This window comes from Cupressus sempervirens, chromosome 8 (genome assembly GCF_028749045.1).
Source record: "Cupressus sempervirens isolate cs-2001-9-10 chromosome 8, ASM2874904v1, whole genome shotgun sequence".
Taxonomy (NCBI): domain Eukaryota; kingdom Viridiplantae; phylum Streptophyta; class Pinopsida; order Cupressales; family Cupressaceae; genus Cupressus; species Cupressus sempervirens.
Window position 1 is genome coordinate 300,493,425 of NC_143125.1, and position 24,756 is coordinate 300,518,180.

At 36.9% G+C, this 24,756-nt stretch overlaps 1 protein-coding gene across 4 annotated transcripts in view; it reads left to right on the plus strand.

The window, feature by feature from the left end:
* Positions 1 to 14,372: 14,372 nt before the first annotated feature.
* The window catches only part of MLH3 (MUTL protein homolog 3), a 229,839-nt gene continuing 219,455 nt past the window's right edge, over positions 14,373 to 24,756 (plus strand). For all 4 annotated transcript variants that reach the window (XR_016355484.1, XM_089797504.1, XM_089797502.1 and 1 more), the window contains exons 1-2: positions 14,373 to 14,809; positions 20,023 to 20,169. Coding sequence is in view for 3 of the 4 variants with exons in the window: in XM_089797504.1 (XP_089653630.1) it covers positions 14,807 to 14,809; positions 20,023 to 20,169 (150 nt within the window). In the remaining variant the exon portion in view is untranslated. The remainder of the gene's footprint in view (positions 14,810 to 20,022; positions 20,170 to 24,756) is intronic.

Here is a 24,756-nt window from a genome sequence, read left to right on the forward strand (position 1 = left end):
AGGACAGATCTATGGATCATTTGGAATTGTGCAAGTATGTTTCTACTATAAATAAATCTCTGATTGGACCCTCTCAATTGAACTGGTTTATTATTATGTCTTTGGGGATGCACCGATTTGTAGAACAACCATACATTAAGCATGATAATTATTTGGAAGAATGCCTCAAAAATATTATTTCTTAAAGTTATCTCCATAGAAGGATTTGTAAAATTTTATGATTTTTTTCAAATATCTAACAATCCTTAGTTATTGCATTTGACTAGTATTAAGTCTAGTGTAAATTGTAGCAAGTGATCAATAGAATGGATCAACAATCAATGAACCTGTGAAGAACCTCCTTATAGCAATATCGTGAGAATGCTCGAAATAACAGAATACAAAGTGATAGCAGAACTCAAAATGAATCTACTGATCGCAGGCCACTTCGAGGGGGTAACCTCCTTTGAGCAAGCTCAATACAATAAATTCGTCCGTGCCCATCAAGGGCCTCAACCTATTCTTATATACTGAGTACGATCTAGAAAAGTAATACTACCTATGCATGTGGGATAATAAAATATACTCACGGGACGACTTACAAAGCATATGCATCCAACAACACTACTCTAACAAAATAAACAGAAGGAACACACAGGTTCCTAACATCCCCTCTCCCTTAGAAAAAAGCTTTGTCCTCAAAGCTTAAGGTGTGGAAATTGTTGTTGAATCTGAAGAAGGGGTTCCCAGGTAGCATCCTCTGGTTGCATGCCATGCCACTGAATCAAGACCTCAGAGATGGAGCGAGAGCGAAGCTGGCGAGTGCGCTGGTCAATGATTGCCACCGGCTCCAGGATAATGGATCCTTCCGTATCCATTTCAGGGAGAGTATTTTGTGCTCTGACAATGGTACCCAGAACTTTCTTTAGACAAGAAACATGAAAGACTGGATGAATGCGGGAAGAAGGAGGAAGTTCCAGTTTATAAGCAACTGAACCAATCTTCTGCAGAACCTTATAAGGCCCATAAAATTTTGGGGCCAGCTTATGACGCCCTTTCAGCTTTAGGGAGGATTGTTTGTATGGCTGTAGACGAAGAAAAACCATATCCCCAACTTGAAATGAGCGCTCAGAACGGTGTTGATCTGCTTGTTGTTTCATCCGATTACGGGCCATGTGAAGATTATCCTGTAAGGTACGAAGAATCTGATCCCTGCTGCGGAGAACTATGTCAACTGCCTGGACTGGTGAGCTATTGGGAGTGTAGGGAAGGAGCACTGGAGGTGCCTGACCATAGACTGCTTCATATGGAGTCATTTTAGAGGCAGTGTGGTAAGAGGTATTGTACCACCATTCAGCTAAAGGGAGCCACTTGGCCCACTGATGTTGCTGTTCGGAAGTGAAGCAACGAAGATAAGTTTCCAAGCATTTATTGACAATTTCAGTTTGACCATCAGTTTGTGGGTGATAGCCCGAACTCATCTTCAGTTTGGTGCCAGTTTTCTGAAACAGTTCAGTCCAAAAATGACTGGTAAAAGTTGCATCACGATAAGAGACAATGGAAGAAGGGAGTCCATGAAGACGAAATATCTGGTCCATGAAGATTTGTGCAACAGAGGAGGTAGTATAGGGGTGGCTGAGGGCACAAAAATGACTATATTTCGAGAGACGATCGACCACAACCAAGATCACTGTCTTGCCACCGGATTTAGGAAGCCCTTCAATGAAATCCATAGAAATATCAGTCCAAATCCGTGTAGGGATGGGCAATGGTTCGAGCAAGCCAGGAAGGAGGGTCGTTTCACCCTTGTGGCGTTGGCAAGTATCACATTCAGCCACCATCTGTTGAATCGTCTGTTTCATCCCTTTCCAAAAGAAGTTTCTCCTTGCTCGCTCATAAGTTTTGAGGAAGCCTGAGTGCCCTGCTGAAGGAGAAGCATGGAGTTCATAAAAAATAGCCTGATGTAGAGCTGGGTTCTGAGGAAGCACTAGCCGACCCTTGTATCGAAGAGAAGCACCATCCCAAGAGTAATGTGGTATAGCAGAAGGATTATTGGCTAGCTGGTGAATGATTTGAGATAAAGAAGAGTCACTGTCATAGCCCTGCTGAACAGACGCTAACCAATTGGGAATGGGCATAGAAATAGCGGAAAGGGAAGCTTGATTATCAAATGTGCGAGAAAGAGCATCTGCCACAATATTCTCCTTACCCTTCTTGTAGGTGATCTCATAATCATACCCCATGAGTTTGCTGACCCATTTCTGTTGTGTAGGAGAGGATACCCGTTGTTCCAGGAAGTATTTCAGACTTTGGTGATCGGTTCTGATGCAAAAATGACTCCCTAAGAGGTATGGCCGCCACTTCTGTACAGCATGCAAAATAGCCATCATTTCTTTTTCATAAGTAGAGAGGGCTAGATTCTTACCAGAGAGGGCTTTGCTAGTGAACGCAATAGGATGGTCATCTTGCAGGAGAACAGCACCCAATCCATTGCCGCAAGCATCACTCTCAATAGTGAAGGGTTTGGAAAAATCTGGCATCGCGAGAACAGGTGTACTGCACATAGCCTGTTTCAGTTGTTCAAATGCAGTCTCAGCAACAGGGGTCCAGGAGAAGGCATCCTTTTTTAACAGAGCTGTCAATGGTGCTGAAATTTTTCCGTAATCTTTGACAAACTTGCGGTAGTAGCCAGTCAACCCCAAAAAACCCCGAAGGCTCTTGAGAGTTTTAGGATGCGGCCAAGTTTTCATGGTATCTATTTTTGTAGGATCCACCCGCACTCCATGGTGTGCAACAATATGCCCGAGATACTCCACTTCCTCCTGGCCAAACACACATTTAGATAGTTTTGCACAGAGTTGATGATCAGAGAGAAGTTGCAAGACAAGCTCCAGATGATGGAGATGCTCAGCCCAAGTTTTGCTATATATGAGGATATCATCAAAGAAGACCAGAATGAATTTCCGGAGGTATGGTCGAAATATGTTATTCATCACTGCCTGAAATGTTGAAGGAGCATTCGTGAGGCCAAAGGGCATGACTAAAAATTCATAGTGACCATCATGTGTGCGGAAGGCAGTTTTAGGTATATCCTCCTCATTAACCCGAATTTGATGATACCCAGAACGAAGATCTAACTTGGAGAAAAAATGAGCCCCATGAAGTTCATCAAGAAGTTCATCAACAACTGGAATGGGAAACTTGTCCTTTATAGTGAGATGATTAAGTGCTCGGAAATCAATGCAGAGTCGCCATGACCCATCTTTTTTGCGAACAAGCAGAACTGGAGAAGAAAAGGAACTGGTACTAGGGCGAATAATACCTTGCTTCAGTAAGTCACGGACAAGTATCTCGATTTCGGTCTTCTGATGAAATGGGTAGCGGTAGGGCCTGATGTTGGGCGGAACACTGCCAGGAAGGAGCTGAATACGGTGGTCCTCTGGATGAGAAGGAGGTAATCCCACAGGTTCAGCAAATACACCAGAATACTTGTCCAAAATGTGTTGGAGATCGGCAGGAGTGCTAGAGACTGCTGATGGCTGCATCTGAATGGAATGGAGCTGAGCGATGACACCATGTGAATTCTTCTTAAGAAGTTTTTCCATACGGTGTGAACTGATGATGCTGAGAGACCCTGGTTGTAAGCCTTTCAAAGTGCGTTGGTGCCCCTCGGCTGAAAACTGCATCCAAAGTTTAGCAAAATCCCAGAGAATGGGGCCAAGAGTGCGTAACCATTGGGCACCCAAAACCACATCACAGCCACCTAAGGGTAAGGCAAACATGTCAGAGCGCATGTTATAATCTCCAATAGAGAGAGGCACATTGCGACATTTCCCTTTACAAGGTAAAGTGCCCCCATTGGCAATCATGACTTCAAAGCTAAAGCAGGGATGGATAAAGCAATCAGCCTGTTTGGCTATTCGTGGATCAATGAAGTTATGAGTGCTACCATAATCAATGAGTATAGTAAGAGGGATCTTCTTGAAGAAACCCTGGACCCGCATGGTTTGTGGAGTAGTGACTCCTGCCAAAGCATGGACAGATATCTCTGGTGGAGCTTCTGGTGAAGGAGGTTCAGGCTGGTGAGGCTCAACCTCATCATCCACTGTTTCCTGAGCATCTACATATTCTTTCAGTTCCGGTGGAGAATCCACATCCAAGAGATAGAGCTTTTGCTGAACACATCTATGGCCCCGAGACCATTTCTCATCACAATTATAACAAAGCCCTTTGTCTCGCCTGACTCGCATCTCTGTTTCAGACAAGTGCTTGATCGGAGTAGTTCTGGGAGCTGGTATGACTGGAGGGTTGTGAGAACCTGTATTTCTGAATGGAACAAAATTAGATCTGGAGCGTTGTAGAGCACTAATCTTGTCTTCCGCTAACTTAGCCAACCCAAGGGCTTCCATCATTGTAGTAGGTCGAAACATTTTGACTTCTAAGCGAAGTGCATCCTTCAGACCACTGACAAAACAACTACGGAAGAATTCATCAGACAAGCCCTCTGTGTAATTAGCTAATTTTTCAAACTCTGTCTAGTATTCTCTTACAGTGCCTGTTTGACGCAGTTTAGTGAGTGCTCCTGTGAAATCATCAAAGGAACTAGGGCCAAAGCGCTCCAAAATGAGGGTGCACAAGTCTCTCCACGTTGGGCCTACATTAGCCTTGATGTACCAACGGAACCATTGAAGAGCTTCATGTTCCAAATGAAAAGATGCAAGGGAGACTTTGTGGTTATCCAAAGTATTATGCAAGCTGAAATACTGCTCTGCCCTATAGATCCATCCAGTCGGATCAGAACCATCGAAGCGTGGAAAATCAAGCTTTGGTCCACGGAAATTGCCAGAAGAGGACCCAGTATCTCCTGAATGGTTTCGGCTCATGGCTGACTGCTGAAAGTTAAGACCCAGAATTTTGTCATCCAGATCTTGAAGTTTGGTTTTGAGGGATGCAATTTCCTCTTCCATGATTTTTGCTCCTGTACGCGTAACAACCATAAAGCAAGGTTTTTTTTTTTTTTTTTTTTTTTTTTTTTGGAATGGGTAGAAGATGAGGAACAAAAACTTTTTTAGTTACGGCAAACTTGGATTTGGGTAAAACTCATATAGGAAATGGGTGTTCGACGGGTGGTGGGAGACTATCTGGGGACAAGGGAAAAAGAAAAATGAGGGTTTCAAGGGTAGGGAGGCGAAATGAGGCGAACAGTCCAAGAGGGATAAGGGAGCAAAATGAGGAATTGAATCTTGTGGCTCAGTTTGGTGGCGATTGGATGAGAGGTGAAAAAGATAGGGCAAACCCTAAAATTAGATAAATGAGGGATTTAGGGCTTTGATATGTAAAATTTGGGGTTGGGTCGCTAAGGAAGGAAGTATGCGAAATGATATTGCAGACGTTCTGCGGAAGTATGAGCAGAAACAGAAAGCAAACAAGGAAGCTACGACTAAAAAACAGAAAAATTTTTACTCTTTTTTTTTTTTTTTTTTTTTTTTTTTTTGAACAGTCGACTTAGAAAAATTCACTCACAGACAGAACAACTGAAAAGAGTTATTGCAATAACAAGAGATATTAGAAGTGAGAGGAACCTGAAGGCCACGACAGAAAAAAAATTTTCATGTAATTTCCACCCAGCGAGCCCAAGAGAGTGCTCTGATACCAGATGTGAAGAACCTCCTTATAGCAATATCGTGAGAATGCTCGAAATAACATAATACAAAGTGATAGCAGAACTCATAATGAATCTACTGATCGCAGGCCACTTCGAGGGGGTAACCTCCTTTGAGCAAGCTCAATACAATAAATTCGTCCGTGCCCATCAAGGGCCTCAACCTATTCTTATATACTGAGTACGATCTAGAAAGTAATACTACCTATGCATGTGGGATAATAAAATATACTCACGGGATGACTTACAAAGCATATGCGTCCAACAACACTACTCTAACAAAATAAACAGAAGGAACACACAGGTTCCTAACAGAACCCTTAGACTGGATAGGTACAAGTGCTAGTTTGTAGCTTGGTGGTGGAGCCTTCAGTTTGAAAGGGGAAGATAATAGGTTCAAAACCCATAAATTGACTTTTGTGCAGTCATCTACTTTATCCTTTCAATGTGCCACATCGTGCTGACATCAACATTACTTTTAATTTTCCTTCCAACTTCAAATGAGCATAATTTCCACATAGAAATTTTGTTTTATCTATACGAGCTCTTTAATTTGAAACCCATTATTGACCACTTTTGAGATGGTCATTTTTTCACCTTTGTGTCGGCCTTAGCACCTAGTTTGACCAAAACTTTGACATCCATAACTTGAGAAAATGAACTCCTTTCGAGCCCGTTCAAGTTGCATTAGGTTCATTTTGACGAGTTCTTCAATCTGGCACTACTTCCAAGAGATTTTGGAACACTTTAATTTTTAGTGGTAGATCTATCTAGATCACACATCAAAAGCATGTGATTTCATTTTCATGAACATTATAGTCATCACACTTGAATAGTCATCCACTAAGAATATGAAGTGTCTAATACCATAGTAATTATCAACTCCAGTTGGACCACATAAATCAATATGCATTGATTCCAAGATATCATTTGAAATGTGTGCCTTAATATAAAAACTAGACTTAGTCATCTTACCAAGTTGACATTCTTTACTCATATCATTTTTTGGATTTTGTAGATTCGATAAGCCTCTTACTCTTTTGTTTCTATTGATTTTCATCATATTTTCAAAGTTTACATGACACAATCTTTTATGCCATAACTGCACATTCTCAACTTTAGAAAATAAACATGTCTCAACTATAGGATCACGACAGAATAAGTTACCTTTTTTTTTGCATTCCTATTCCAATCAAGTTTCCTTCATCATCAAAGATCTTGACCTTCCTTTTCTTAAATTCTAGCTTATGACCTAAGTTATTCAATTTGGTGTCACTTAAAAGATTATATTTAAGTCCTTGAACCCAATATGCATCATCAGATCTAATTTTATCATTCAACACTAGTGATCCTTTACCTTTCACTGAGTATGAAACATCACTACCAAACTTAACAGTTCCACCATCACCAATTTCTTTAGATTTCTCAAAATTACTTAGATCACCAGTCTTATGATGTGAACAACCACTATCAATGATCCATGATTCATTCTTAGTAACATGTTAAATAAGGGTAGTTTCATTCTCATACCTTTCACCATTTGGATATTCTTTTATTGCAACATAAACCATTTAAACTACTTCCTTGTGATCATCAGAACTTGTCTCGATATGCTCTTCTTCAATAATGTAGCATGACCTCTTGCCTCTGTCTTTGTAATCCTTGTTCTTCCTGTACTTGTAATCTTTCTTGTCATTTATATCATACTTTCTTCTGTTATAACATTTAGTAGAAAAGTGGCCAACCTCAATACATTTGAGACAAATCAAAGGCAATTTACCTTTGTATTTACGTTTACCTCTTGATAACCTTATTGCGAGCAATGCTTCAATCTCATCTAGATCATATTCAATTTAAAACTCACTTTCTTCTTTGGTTTTCTTCTCTTTCTTTGAATTGTTGAAGGTTAGTGAAGACAAAAAAGCATTTCCCATTGTAACCATATTGTTATCATAATTGCTCAACTCAAATGCAATCAACCGACCAACTAGACCATTGATTGTCAAATCATTTCTAGGCATAGCTCTTACTTCTTGAATAGTAGAAATATTGATAGCATAAACATGCAGAAGAGTTCTCAAAACTTTACTTATGATTTTAGAATCCAAGATGGCTCCTCTAGTAGCTTTGATTGCACTTGCAACATCTTTGATTTGGTTAACATATTGTGCAACATTCTCACCTTCTTTCATTCAAATGCCATCATACTTACCTCTCAAGCTTTCAGCTTTGGCTCTCCTTACATTGTCATCTACTATATGTACTAGCTTCAATTTATCCCACATTTTCTTAGCATTGACACAGTTCTTGATATCATCAAATTTGACATTAGTTAGAGAATATGCAATATCAATCATCATACTATTATGATTCCTCTTCTCATTCATTTGTTCCATCGTAATGGGACCAACAGGTGTGACATATTCATTATCCAATCAATGTGTGACATTATCTCCAATGCCAGAAAGATGCATCTTCATTCGATCTTTCCATGAGGAGAAGTTCTCCTTGTTCAACTTTAGTGATTCTCTCTTACACTTCTTTGATCTTTAGCCCAAGTTCCTTTAAAATTATTTGTTCAAGCATTGTGCTCTGATATCAAATTGTTAGATAATTAGGGGGGGGGGGGGGGGGGGTAGGTGAATAAGTTATGTCCAGTAATCTCATAGTCCCTTCAAACTTATCAACACCGTCAAAAAAACATAAACATAAACATCATCAACAACAACTTCAATTACTTGGTGTATTCTTTAAACTTAATACTTAACACATTCATTCACTTTAATCCAAATTGTTATCAAAATTTTCCTTGCATTATCGACTGACAATAAATTTCTAGTTATTACCTATTGATAACTTAGTTATTACCAAGTTGTAATAAACTGTTATAACATATAAAATAACTTGCAACACAAATAACACTCACACAAATTGACACCAATATTTGACATGGAAACCCTATTAAGGGAAAAACCACCTAGGATCAGCAACCAGAAAATTTCACTCTTCTGAAGTGACCTCTGTTAGGAGCAAACCTTGTTACAGGTTACATACACTTTGTTAAGGTGACCTTGTTAGAGGATTTCACCAAAAGATCATCTAGACCTTATTACTCCCTGCCCTTGACTAAAAAGAGTGGCCTAATTTAAAGGACTACATCATTAATTGATGTTACCATATAGGATTTAACAGATTTGTTAGGTCCACTCAGTACTTTAGATTTTTTGTTACAATGGTTAAACGATAATAGTATAAAGTGATATGTTAAGAATAACAACTACCTTTTCTTGTTCAGATCTCTATTCTTTCTCTTTTACTATCTGATCTCTCTCTCTCTCTCTCTCTCTCTCTCTCTCTCTCTCTCTCTCTCTCTCTCTCTCTCTCTCTCTCTCTCTCTCTCTCTCTCTCTCTCTCTCTCGGATATTCTTTCACTCTGTACTTTGCCTTAGTTGCTTAACAACTTCTTCTCCTATCACTACTTGGTTCACTTGGTTCGATAATCTTCTTTCACCTTCAACTTCTCTCTATGATCTCTCCTTAGCAATATGATCAACAACAACTTTGAACTAGCATCACATTGAAATCAGCAGTCTATAACTCTCTTGTTCTCCTCCTTAAATGGATTTCTCAATGCTTCTAGATCCTTTCCTCTTTTCTCTTAATCAGAATCATAGATCTTAGGTTTACAATATATTTATTTCATACAATGAACCTAACACATAGAAAATATAACATTACATAGAACTTTGTGTCCATTCCTATCCTTCATTAGATCCTTCTTGAATTTTCTATATCATAGATCTTGCAACAGACTTTAACTCTTGCCTTAAACCTTCTCAAGCTTTCCATATTTTCATCAAAAGTAGGTCTCAGATTCTAATCTTCCAAACTTGTTCATCTAGCTGTCACTCAATAAACATAACATTGACTTAGGCAACACAACACTCGGTTAATACCAACTCACTCATGCAACAATGTGTTTTCCTTATTCTTTTACCAATCGCTTAGGTGATACTATAGTCACTTGGTGAATATAGTCACCCTCCATTAACCTTGTATTCTGTAATACTTCTTAACAATACACAATTGTAAAACAATCAAACAAACCAATAATACGTTAACCCATTGAATATCTTACATATCAACTGTCTTTAGCATACTTTCTTCAAATCCTCTTCATCAATCCAATGATATGAAACTTTCCTGAGTTAGCATAATGTTTAGCCAACTAAGAATTTGACATCAATGAACATATAACAACTAATATGACTCTTTTACACACATTTATAGCATCATCACCTAACAATCTCTTACTATAAATCACAATATCAGTTGGGGCTAACAGTTTTTAGCCCCAATTGATAATGTTGTTAATGTATGTGAAAGAGTCATATGAATTGTTATGTTGGCATTGATTTAAGCCTTAATTGGTGAGACATTATTTGAATTTAGTAGAGTGCCATATCATTTGATTGATGAAGAGGATTTGAAGAAAGTATGACGATGTAAGTGATGATAAGTGTATGGTATTCAATGGGCACTTGAATGAGTACTTAGACTATGACAATATAATGATGGTTTGATTGTTGTATATGATTTGATAAAGTTTGAGATCATGTATAAGCAAGCCAGTTTGGTCAGTGAATGAAGAACTCAAGTATTAACTAAGCTACTATAGTTGTCACCAAGCACCTAATGAAGAAGTAAAGGAATGAGTATTATTAACTAAGAGGGTTGTAATGTTAACCAAGCATTGGAAAGAAAAAAAAATTAATCTAAGGCCATCATTTGATGAAAATAAAAATCATTTAATAAATATCAAGGATAAAGAATAAAGTCAGTTATGAGATCAATGATTAGAGAAATTCAAAAAAGATCTGATGAAAGTGATTTGATGATTTCAATAAAAGGACAAATTTTGAGGTGAAGGAGTGTTAGTCAAGTGTCTAGATTCAATGAATCTAATTTGGATGAAGATTGACAGTTGTAACTAAGAAGAAAAAGCTGGAAGATTATAGAGGAATGGAAAAAGTTTTCTATTAAGGGATAGATGCGATGTTCATTGTTGTTGATCAAGATGAAGAAGGATATTGATAGCCAGAGGATAACTAAGCAAAGTTACATTTTAAAGATTAAGAAAGGAAATTGCTAAGTGGATGTGTGAGTGTGTAGATCAACCATAAGGGAACATAAGGAAGCTAGAGGAATGAGATTGAGCAACACAGAGATTTGAACAAGCAAGGTAGAGCTAAACATAACATATCATTTAACTGTTGCATTCTAACCATTGTAGCAAAAAATATCTTAATTGAGTGGACCAAACAATCTTATTTATAAATCCATTGTATGGTCACATTTAATTGAATATTTTGTAAGTAATTTAGAGTAGGCCACTTTGTAGATATTTTATCGAGTGATATGGTCTAGATGATCTTTGGTGAAAATCCTCTAACAAGGTCACATTAACAATGTGCATATAACCTTTAACAAGGTTGGTTCCTACCAGAGCTCACTTCAGAAGAGTAAAATTTTTGGGTTGTCAATTCTCAGGTGGTTTTTCCCTTTATAGGTTTCCATGTCAAATACTTGTGTAAAATTGTGTGGATGTTTTATTGTGTTGCATATTTATTTCATGTTTACTATTTATTGCTTCAACTCAGTATACATAGGAAAGTTTACTCTGATACTTGGTAGAAGTAATTAATTTTTTTGGATGAATGTTTGATAAGGTTACCAAGCTATTGTTATAAAAGATCAAAGTGTCTAAGTTGGTGAAGACTTTTTTTTAGGGCTTGTAGGATAATTGGATATAACTGATTCACCCCCTCCCCCCGTCTCAATTATCTAACACATGCTTTATGTTCAGATTGGCTTGGTGTTTCTTCACATATATTTATTTGATTCCCTTACATTATTGTATCATGGATATATTGTTCATGATTGTAGTCTTCAACAAATAAATTCTTTTGATATATCAATTCATACCTCAATTCATTTCTTACTCATTATATCCTCACCATCATTGAAATTTCTACGTTATAATATAGCTATCTTCTTATCGTCTTTATTGCTCTATTGACATTAATGACAATATTCCAACACCATGACATCAATGACAACTTCCTCAAGTTTCCAACATTATTTTACAAATGGAGGCCCTAATTTACAAAAAAATATGGCTCCATCAAGGCCTAAATCAACTGAAAAGATGCAAATCTCAGCCAAAAGCCTATTTGCCTCCAATTTATTTATATTATCATACAAAATATCTATGGGAAAATCTATGTAACATCCACTACGTCTTTCATGTGCAATGATATTAAGGGCTTGAGAAACAAGGGAGGGAATATAAGAGACCTTTGCGACCTTTCCTGATAATTTAACAAAGGGCTTGATGACTTTAAGTTGGTCAAACTCCTAGAAGCTGCCCTTGCTGAAATCAACCCAGTCGCAGGAACCAAAGACCATGACCATTGGCCATGTGGTGATCATGGCATTATTGAGGCCAATGAGACCATGTACAAAATCGAGGGCAGAGATTGTGATCAAAATGTTGAGCTTACCTATGAGATAACTGTAGGTGTTAATTGCGTAGCCCATTGATTGTTCATTGTGGAAAGCAATGAAGTGAATAATTGCTTTTCAATACATTGTTGGTGGAGGATGTCATGGAGATGCCCACCACTCATAACATGTGGTCAATTCTTGCTTTTACAACTGCTACAACTGCCAAATCGTTGCCATCTACTTGCTAGATTGTCATTCTTGCAATTGTTTCTTACATTTTTTTAAGAATTGGAAGATTCAAATTGGGATAAAAAATAAAACGAGGATGAAGATGAAGATAAAGCCTTGGATATTTCATTTTATACCTCCCAGTTAGGCAAAATATTGTAAGATTAGGTGTCATGCAATCATTTCTCCCTCAAACCCTTGTATAGCCTTTCTTCCACAATGAAAATTCATGAGCAAAAGACAATGGTTCAATTTCCCATTCGCCATGTATATTTCCTTTAAGTAAATTGAGCCTGTCTGTTGCCAAACTTTGGCAATTCAAATATTTGGAATTATAATAATATAAAAAGTTATCTGTCCATTATGAGTTCACGCCATAATATAAGCTCATTAATGAGCAATTAATGACTTGAACATTATAAAGTTCCAAGTTTTGTAATTAATTAAGTTATACTTAATTAAGTATCATTAATCCATTAAATATGTAAACTATGAAATAATAAAGCCAACCAGATGTTCTCATAGGACCATCACCAAGTCTCTTTGCCACATATAGTATCTAATTAGAAATAACTTAATATAGTAAAAGCTACAACACCAAAAAAAATGAAGAAAATAGAGGGAAAATTTTCAAATAAGATAACACTGTAAAAGAGTAATGTTGCCACGCAAAATCAATTGTTCAACCAGAGACCCTAAAATCATCATATTAGCCCACAAGGGTCCCAGTGATGGGCTAACTGATGCAAAGCCAAAAGGGAAACAAGGTGTCTCACCACAACCCACAACTACACAACCTTTTAGGGCACTTCAAGAATTGCAAACAACCACTTCCTTATGGTGCAATATTAGTTCAAACAACCCTTTGACATCAACAATGCGAACATTTTAATATTTGCAATTTTGCACATCAAGACCTACTTTTCATCTCACTACTCTAAATAGGCCTAATCCTAGTTACATGTGATTATCTAACCACCAAGTTGCAAAGGATGGACAAGACTTGGTTTTCTTCCTTCACTTGCTTTTAGGAACCCATCTAAACCCCAAAAGCCACCATCAATTTGTTTGTACACAAACCCTTATTGAGAAATGCTTTTTAGAGGCCTAGTTTGCTTCTAGACCCACTTCAACGCTTTATACCCTACAACTCTCCAAACTACCAAACAAGTTGGCAAATGGAATGTAGTTTTGAATACCCTTTTCACCCATACACAACATAACACAAAATGAGTTTTGAGTCTTACCTTTAGGGGTCCTAACTCAACATTGATCAAACAAGCCTAATTTGGGAGTTAGCCCTCTTTTACAAAGCAACTCCTCCAACTTGGTTTGTGTTGTTTAGACCAATGCTTGGAACACCTCTGCATACACTTCAAAACAACAAATCCACCATCAATTTGGGCCTGGTCCATTTACACCTTGCTCTGCAACCAAGTTTGCATTCTAGTCATAACTAGTCACATAGGGATGGACTGTCATTTATTGGCTACAACTTGAACTCACCAACACCTTCATCTCCTAGGTTGAAACCACCACCATCCTAGAGTACATTGGCAACCTCAACTTTCCATCACTGGCAAAAAAATTTCAATGGTGGAAACTCAAGTTTTTGCATTTTTATTGTGAAACCCTAGGTGAGCAAGGGGTTCAAACTACTCTATCCCTAAATTGTAAATATTTTCTACATAACACTATAAAAGTCACTGAACAAACACCAATATAAAGCTACTTCATTACTCGATCCAACCACATGCATTTGATCAATAGTTAAATTTGTACTAGTCCATACAAACACCAAAATCTCAAAATTTGCCCAAGAAATGAAAATGTATCACTTCTTTAGACCTATATCGTATCAAATTCTATTTAATAACTTTAAAATACTTAAAGCAACTAAAATTTTGAAAAATAAATACAATATCCTCAATTTTGCAGCGACAATAATATTCAGATATTTTCTCGTTTTAAACAGCATTAAGATACTTTCTCTCCGTAGACTTTTCATAATAGAGAGACACTCTAGCAAAAGAGCTCTCGTAATTAGAAATCGAAAAACCTTCGAAAAACCTGAAAAAACACCCTCCAAAATATTATGAACCCTGCCTCAGCCCCGCACGCGGGACCATAACCCAAATCAAGAAAGCGACGTGACACAGTTCTGTTTCGAATTTACAGAAATTACACATTCGAGAACAACTCTGCTACTCTCTGTGTTTCCTACCGTAACTCATTTTCTGAAAGAAGAGAATTGTGTTTGAGCATTGTTCGGTTTCATTCATGAATTTACATTTTAAGTGGCAGCATAATACACAATTTCTTTCGTGGTCGTCTTCTCGCGGCGACAAGGAAGCTCTATTAAGAGGTGCGATGGGATGCAGAGTCCGGAAGAATTGAGCCCAGGCCTTGATAAACGCTTACAGCAATAGAATGGTAAGAATCGCCTAAAACATCATGGTTGTTATTGCCATTTTTTCAGGGAATTCTAAATGTTACTGCTTAACTGTAGTTGTAATGGGCTTAAACACCCCCCTCCCCCGTAGCTCAATTACTCCCGGGCAAACATATTGCAGTTGTAATGAACTATTGGATGATGGGTACAATCCAGGATGCCCCATCTTTACAATTTTATAACGACGGTTCAAGCTAACTCATGTTCATGCTCAAGGTTTACCAAGTACAAAAATCTTTGCACTGATATTAAGCTCACCACGATTTGTTAAGAAAAAGAGAACTGTATCTTGTGTCAATTGTGTAATTAACAAATCCTAGTTGCGGGGAAGAAGGCAGAGTCCACTCCAAACTTCATATAATATCTTCTTTTACGTAGACTCCTTTGTAATTCTTGTTTGGGTTTCACGCTCTGGGACCGCTTTCTTCAACTTTTAATGACATAAGATCCCGCTCACTGTATCGTTTTGCATTCTGATATTTTTAATTTTCTCTTAATGTTTTTTAAATTAGCTCAAATGCTAAATGTGGATAGTTTTCATGTAGTATTGTGTGTACTGAGGTTATCTGATCAATTGGAAGATGCTCAAATATTTACCATTCGACAAAGATTGCACCATAAATTTTCTCTCTCTGTCTCAGGCAGGCACATTAGTTACCCATTTTCCGTAGTGAAATAAGATGCATATGTTGATTACCCTGTATAAGGAATCTTAAAATTCACTCGGTTATGATTGTTTTATCTAGTCTATTCTCAAATGCAATTCAGCTTCCTTTCAAAATCATTAAGCCCGGACACCTAAACAGAATTGGGCATTAACTAAATGTTTCAGTGTTTTTTGGAAGTCCGCTTTCCAATGCCTTTGTTTTTACAAATTTTATGAAGAACTATAATGCTTACTGTTATATACCAGTTTAGTCTCGTGGCATGGGAAACCCTTTCTCTTTCTCTTGGGGAACCTAGCTTTTTCTCACAAAAGTATTCCAAGGCAAATCACAGTTTTAGAGTTATCATCATGAGCTTATAAACATGAACGGATCAGGTATCAAACTTTGCATCAGAGATTTTCATTTTTTTTGCTTTTCAATGCATTTTAATATAAAGTTATGCACTTAGGATAGATCCCATGCAAACCGAAGCAAATGTATTGGTGAAGTCCATCCCCTTCTACCATGCTGACTTTTACGTAGTTCTTCCCGCAATCAAACAGAAACATTAGCCTGTATTCAAAACCTAATGTCACACATCATGGTTATATTCACATAAAGCGAGACAAAGCAAACAACTTTCCTCCCCTTAGTCCAATCCGGAAGTTGGTTACACCATACTGCTGTCAGGGCAGGTGTCAATGAGAGATCCTTAAATCATGCTGTTCTAATTATGTATTATGTGGCATTGGCCTTGTCAATAATTGGTTTGTTTGAAGTGCCAATTAATTTCACTTCTCATGTATAAATGTAAATCCTCATAGAGCAATAGGACACATGGTTGATAAGTAGTTGATAGCATACAACATTGAACCTCTTTGATGTTATGTGTATTTTTTGATTTCAAGGCGGTATCAGAGCTGAGATGCTGATACGGCGATAGTGTGAGTACAAATCTAGTGTTCTAGTATGAGCATGGGCCATGTCTGTGTTATTAATGTTCTCTGATCTAGTAGTGTGTTATGTTTGTAATTCTGGGTCTGTGTGCTGCTTTTTTTTTTATCACTTCAGGAGTTGAGATTATATATATATTTTATTTGCTCAGAGGCCATGAGGGATTGTTCCATATGATTAGATGGGCCTAGGACTAAAAATCTGTTTTTGTATGTGGCAGCAAATTATCTGTCCTAGGCATTGCTGATTAATTTTCCAAATGGACTGTTTAAATATCTGCAGATTAGATTTTATTGTAAGGGAGTAATTTCAAGATAAGGCCTCTACATTTGATATTCTTCAAACGTGTAGGCATTGTACCATGATACCATCTAGTGAGTAGAAAATGCTGTTTATTGTTTGCAGCAGAGAAAAGGGCTCTGCTTTTGTACAACACATTTCTTTCAGGGCAGTACAGGTTTGTGAGCTGGGAAAGATAAAGTAGATTCTGTGTCTTGCTTCATTTCAGTCTTACAAATGGTGTGCTATTTCATTGCTCAATTTCACTTAATCTGTACCCCTGTTTCAGATGTGGGTACAAGAATCCAGTCTCTGGATGTGTGGAATTTTTTTCGGGGATCTGGATGCTTTTGCATATGTGTGTGTGGATATATATATTATATATTCAAAAAAATTAAAGAAATATACAGATTCGTAAAACTAAATCATTTGATAGTATGATACTTCATCATTGATCAATGCCAAATGCCAAATATACAAAAAAAAAGAAGAAATGTACACTCTAGGGTGTGCATGCTGGATGTGTGTGCATCCACACACATCCAGATGATACATCTGAACCGGTACACATCTGAACTGGGTGCTGAGGGGCAGGGAAAGCATCCTGCAACTAAGCCTATACCTAATCATTTAGAATAAACAGTTTGCTTAACTGGCATATCATTCATTAAGCAGGTTCCTACTAATGCGATCTGAATTGAACTGCATAGAGGCCCCATGTTGGTCCTTTGAAACTGATTAGAAGTAGTCATTGATCAACTACAATAGATTTACATCCACAATCAAGGAAAGAAACGAACATGCTGTTGGATGTTCATTAATTCATTGTAAATAAATAAGCAATAACTGGTACATTTGGCCCTTGGGCACATATTTGTTTGTGAACATCTCATTATGTACTCATACATTACATACTCCCTATTATGAACTCTATTCACAAGCTATAGGGCAATGATGGGGAAACATATACATGCAAACCCTAATGGGTCATGAACCTAGGAGAGTGGGGCAATGTCTATGCAGGGATTAGGATGTACCATTAACTACATTTTTGAATTAATTAAAAATTGAAAATATAATACCTTTCTAATTTTTAACTATTTTATTTGTAGAATGTTAGAATTTGATTAATTTAAACAAAAAAAAGAAAAGAAAAAGAATATTTTTTAAATTATAATTAATTAAATTTTTTAGTCAATAGTGCATCCTGATCCCTGCATAGCCATTTCCAGAGAGTGGCATGTGCCTTAAGCCAGCCTTTTTTGTCCTACCAACCTACCAGTTGTCTCCTTTGACTAATATCGTATCAATCTGCCAGCTGTGCTATCCAATGTTTGTACAATCTGCTAGTTGTTCTGTGCTCTCTGGCACAGGTACTTTCTTGCAAATTGAAAAGTTACCGATCCTATTAGTTGTTCAGGTTCTCATGTGTTTGGTTGAAAAAAATTGGGATTTGATTTGTCTCTTCAGAAACATATAAAAATCATAAATATATACATATTTCAGCCTAAAATGAGTCTATATATATAAATATAATTAAGCTCTTGGGTACAACATTGATACAGGTGGACCGATTGAATTCGAGTACCAATTGAATGTGCTTTGAGTTGGTGATACCTTTGTCTGTATGTATGTTCAATCCAGAGGTATGTTTGTGTCTAGATGTCTCAATCATAGTTTGCAGACTTGGGCTTGGAAAGTCCTCGGCAAGCCCACAATTTTCAACAAAAATGCATCATGACCGGTGTTTACCTGCATTGACATTTTTACCCACATTTTTTGTGCCTATATAAAAATGCAAGAGTTAAACTTGTCAAAACTCGCCCAGCAAAAAAAATAGAGACTATTCGACAACTCATAGAGTAGTCAGAGAGTTTGCAATCTATGGTCTTAAAAATGATTTTAAGAAGCAAGGATTTTCCTAGGCATCACATGAACCTTGTTTATATTCCCAAGGATAGAGTACCAGCTGAACTTCATAAAGGTTATACCACCTTTGAAAAAATAAACTTTAATTTTTAATTGCAATTTAGTTCAGATCATTTTGATGACAAAACTTAAGGTAGATCACAATTTCTTTCGACAAAATGGACTTGTTATGGCCTACTTTGTAGAATTTCTTATGTAGAGAATTAGTCTATAAGGGTGTAAATATTATGTTAGGCTCTAGAATGCCCAATCATGAAAGTGGGGAAACGAAGAAGGGCATCTAAAGTTTAAACAAAATAGATGGTCATGGAGCTTTTATCTCTCAGTCACAGGAAGACAATTTTTAATTGCAATTTAGTTCAGATCATTATGATGACAAAACTTAAGGAAGATCACAATTTCTTTTGACAAAATGGACAACTTGTTATGGCCTACTTTGTGGAATTTCTTATATAGAGACTTAGTCTATAAGGGTGTAAATATCATGTTAGGCTCTAGAATGCCCAATCATGAAAGCGGGGAAAGGAAGAAGGGCATATAAACAAAATAGATGGCCATGGAGCTGTTATCTCTCAGTCACAGGAAGACAATTTTTGATTCCTCATAACTTTGTGCTTTAATATTTCTGATATTCTCATTTATGATGGAGTTGTCTTCTTTTAGTTTTATTTCCCTTGAGAGATAGAATGATGGACAGCTCAGTACAGTTTCTTTTGTACCTTGGAGGTACTCCAGCCTTTGAGAATGGCATTATTTTCATTATTTGCACTTCGCTATGTTTTATTCCCATTGACTTACGATGTTTATTGGTCTCTTACCCCTGGCATTTTTGTTTGTTGATTTCTTCTCCTTACTTATTTTCCAGGTACCTATCCATTAATCTGATTACATTCATCTGACTCTTCTTTTAGCTTGACAAGCCTGAATCTCTATAAGGGGCTGCTGGTGTAGTGTCTTATCTTCTGCAGTTCATTGTCACCTTTGTGCTATTCCTTGTTATATTTTGAATTTTTCCAAGTGACCTCTATCATCCTTTAAGATAAGATCAGATAATTTTATTAATGTCCAACGAGAGACCACAAAGAGGGTCTAAGGGTTTAAGAATGAAGAGATCTGAAAGCTCAACTCACAAGATTACTGCTCTTTTTCTCTGCAATAGTGATCAGTTGTCGCAGGTTAATCAAGTTTTCCATTTAACTGGTGCATTTGATTTAATTTCTTATATGATTTTATTGGATTTTGTTCAAAACATGAATCACTATTTATCTTTTCTAAAATGCATCAGAGATTCCTTAAGAATAGTTTGGTTGATATGTTTCTTCGTTTATATCTGGAGGATTTGTAGGATGATCTTTGTCAAAGTTTGATGAAAGTGTTTTTGGCAGGAATTAGTGGATATGCCTTACATAGGACATATTGCTCATCTTCCTGAGGCAGTCTTTAGCACTTTGCGGTCCACTACAAATTTGTCAGATTTTGCACAGATTGTAGAGGAATTAATATCTAACAGCATTGATGCTGGATCGACAAAGGTGAAGTATCTGAACTTGATTCTTATTATATCTAATATATGCTCCTTTTTTACCATCCCAGCACTCTTTATAGATATTGCCAAGACAAACAAATTTTAATTGTGGCATTGATTTGCAAGAAATTGGTCTGTTCGGCTGTGATCTAGTGGCAAGGTAAGGCATGCCTCCAAATCCTGGGCTGTAGATCTTTATGTTTTTTTTTTGAGAAATTTTATTGAACTTTTATTTAAAGCCCCCGAGTCTGCAAATCTATTATATTTTTTATTTGAATACAATTCTGCAAATTGTCGAGACAGACAAGTGGAAAAATATAGCTACCTTAACATAACAAATAGGACTATGATTTCAAGAGCCAAGACATTAGACTACCTAACCAATAACAGTAGTTAGAAAACCTTGGCCCATGACCCCATGTCCAAGATCAAGAAAAAACTGTTTTCTTGCTCTTGAAATGCTAGTTATGAAAAGATGTAGAACAATATAAGAATTAAAATAACAAAATTACAAATGCCAAATACTAAATACTTGAAGACTAAACAACGAACAATAGAAATTAGAAGCCTGAATAAAATCATCAAATCGATGAATGGAAGATTTCTATTATATCAAATATAGCATAAAGATGATTACAATGAGTAGCATGATATAAAAACAAGTACAAAATGTCACAATAGTGTGAAGGGATGCCTCTAATCATTCCTCAATGCAAATTCCTCATCTGTAGTGTCCCCTTTTTGGGACATTAGTTGCCAATTAATAGTCGAATTTTAAATTGTCAATTTATCTCGATTGCTTCCATGATCGTTGTTCACATTTGGACTGAATTTGTTATTGATCTCTTCATACTAAGTATTGTGTGGGGCATACCTTTGTTTGATGAGGTCTGTCAGGTCTTTGTATTAGTATATAATAATAGTAATACATATTATCATTTATCCGGTCATTTGGTAATTAATTATTATTATTATTCTACTAATATCTTATTATATCAATATGAATTGATTTAGTAATTAATTAATTATTTATATTGTTATTATTATTTAGTATTCAGTAACATATTATATTAGTATATTATTATATGTCTCTTTGTTGTCTTTTAATAGGTTCAATTTTGAATTAAACTTATTTAAATCTTTATACCATTTTTTTGGTAAGTGATAATTTTATTGATTCGAAAAGAAAAGCTTTACATATGCCAAAACAAGGCCTTAAGCCTCTATAATACTTTGCATACCCCATATACACAATTGCCACCTAAGCACCTACCCATTGACACATCAGCAAGCCAACATTACATCGAGGCTAAGGAAATAACATAGCCCTACTAAACAAAAGGGGTATGTAGGCCAGACACAACATCCACCACTTCATTATTCCTTGAACCCCCATGTAGCCAGCATCTCACAAGTTTCATTGACCATGATCCCTCCGATAGTCTCCACCTTGGATTTCTTTTGTCCCAACATAGGCGGCGCCACCTCTTGAGGGATCTCCCTTCAGTCTCATTTGCAAACTTTGCTTGATGTATGTTTGCACTTGTGTTTTCTTTCCTCTGCCAACCTGTTAGTGTAAATAATTAATTATTATTACACTTTACTTAAGTTTACTTAGGGTAATGCATTTTTATATTAGTTGTCATGTAGACACTTAGGAATATGCATAGACACATGAGTTGTCTTGTTGACAATACAGGAGTTAGCAACTTATTTGAGCACATGGTGTCTACAACATCTCTTTATGAGATACACCTATGTAAACTTATCCTCTCATCATCGCACAAACTCCTGTGCTCAATGGAGGATAATCTACTGTTGGTGGACATGTGCTTAGTTGTTATGTTTATCTCTTTATTGACTCCTACTCATTCTAGTTGCCTTTATATACAAGGCACTTCTAGTGTGTATTCATCTCATATCCAATTATCTGATATCCATTATCATTTTGATCATTATTGAGATTCTCATTTGATCATCATTAGTCTCTCTTGTGCTATCTTTTGAGCTTCTTGATCTTGGTGTTGAATTATTGCTTTAGGCAAATTCTTACATGGTATTAGAACTATACCAAATCCTTACATGGTATTAGAGCCATGGGAGCTTCATTGCATAGCCATTAGAGAGATTTTTTTTGCAGGTCAAGATTGGAGCTTGCTGGTGCAAATCATATATTGGTATCACATTCAGAAGGTCAAAAAACCCCCAGATTGACTTTTGTTTCATCAAAATCGGACATCCGAGGTGAAATTTAGAGTCATTTGATTTTTGAAGGTGCGACGGCAGCGATTTAGGAAAAATAATTACAGAGGTGATTTTCAAAATATCTCCCTCATACTGATTCCTTTTTTCAAGCAATTTTTTTGTTTTGGGGTAGAATTTCGTGATCTACACATTGCTACAGGTTGTTTGAGATCTCTGCTCTTGTATTTTTCTGCAAATCGCAAATCTTGATTTTTGCAACTTCAAAGGCTTCGTTCGGGCTCATCTAGACACATATTCAGGTGCTATTTTTTTTGAGAGTGCATGGTTTTTTGTCTACTTTCTAGATTTGGTATCAGTTTGGAGTAATTCTGAGTAGACATAGTGCTTTCATAATTTGGTCATTTTTGGCCTATTTTGGCACTTGTAATTAGATCCTTGAGAGATCTTGTGTGTTATATTGTTGAGTTTGATATAGCTTCATATTTGTTGTTGTAACCATCAAAATTAGAAGTCCACTTACGCCCTAAATTGGCAAGTGGCCATTGTAATCGCACTAAATATAAAGTGCCAAATCATGCATTAGGGGGGGTTTCTTTGATTTTATTTTTTGCATTTTGGGGGTGCATACATTATTTGATCTCATGGAGTCATGTCAAAAGTGTCACTTTGGTTTAAGATTCAAATTGACAAAAATGAACTATCAGAAATAGAGTGCTTCAATGATTGATCATCTAAGAGAACATAAGGAAGTGTTTCCTTATCTATATTTGAAAATATTTCCACCTAATACTAATTGGGGACATCTTTCTCTTCTTCTTCGCTTTATGTATAACAATATGAGTAAGGAATCTTTTGCTTCTCTTGGTAAGGCAAGTAGTCCTCATGACGCTTGGATGTGTCTTTGGGAAGCATATGAAGATCCACGAGTCCCTCCATTACCAGAGGACATTCTACCTCCAGTCACTCCAGTTGTGGTACCTACAACTCCATTTGAGATCATACCTCCTAATGCTCCTGTTGCTTCTACCGATCCAGTTCCAACCACAGATGCTCTTGATTCAGTGCAGCAGGAAACACCATGTCTTCCTATTTCAACTTTATGAGATGACTTCCTTGCAGACATTGCAGTGTTGTTTGTGGAGTCTTACATTGAAGATGTGTGAGACATTATTGATGACATCCATCTTCTTTTTGTTGAGGAGAATTCTTCTTCACTTGTTGCGAGGGAACACTCTGACCCTCAACCACTTGATCTTTCTTTTGAGACTGACATGATTGTGGACACTTCTTTTCAGCAGTTGGAGGAGGAATCTTTTACTTAAAAGGAGACATATCAGTCTTTGGAGATTGTATTCCAGTTTCCTTAGGCATCATATCTTTTGAGGATTCTTTCTACTAGTTGGGGAGCATTCTCTACTACACCTATGGCACCACTGCTTCCTACAAGGAGGAACATCATTCAGTTTTCATGGTGTAGCTTCTTCAGTTATCAAGGAGCTTCTTTCATGGGTGTGCATTCATCATTGAGGGGAGGCTACATTGCTTCTCTTCCCATATCTTCCTATAAGGATGATTCCTTGTCTTTGGAGTTTGATTCACTTTCATACATGGACATGTTACCTTGTTTACCACCTTCTTTTGGGCATCCACCAGATTGGCTTGTGGCATCTAAATTCATCAAGGACTTGTCAACATATGAGCAGACTTCAGTGCCAACATCCATAGCATGCTACAGATGGATTCCTCATCCATCTTCCTATCCACAATGGGAAGTATACTTGCACCTATACTTGGTGTATCTTCTCCCTAAAGGGAGAAATGCCGTTTGTAGGCATTGGATACTTTTTTGTCTTCATGACATCCTTGAAGGGGATTATTCAATATGGGGGGATACCATCATGTATTTTTTCTTATGGGGGATATATGTTTGTACATGCATGATGCATGTCATACTAGGGGAGTCTTGATTACTCCATCCTTGCATGCATCTTGTATTTCTTCATCTCTCTTTTTGGAGGAGGTTTTTCCCATGAGGTTTTCCCTCTTTCTCCGTTTTTAGAGAGATTGCATTGCATAGCATTGTATGTAGAGCACTGCATTTGTACATGGGTACCTAACATGGCCTAGTAGTCGGGACCCATATTGCATCTTGCATTTAGCTTTGTAAGCTTAAGTGCATTCCCCTAAGTTGCACTTAAAGGGGGGTGTTAGTGTAAATAATTAATCATTATTACACTTTACTTAAGTTTACTTAGGATAATGCATTTTTATATTAATTGTCATTTAGACACTTAGGAATATACATAGACACATGAGTTGTCTTGTTGACAACACAGGAGTTAGCAACTTATTTGAGCACATGGTGTCTACAACATCTCTTTATGAGATA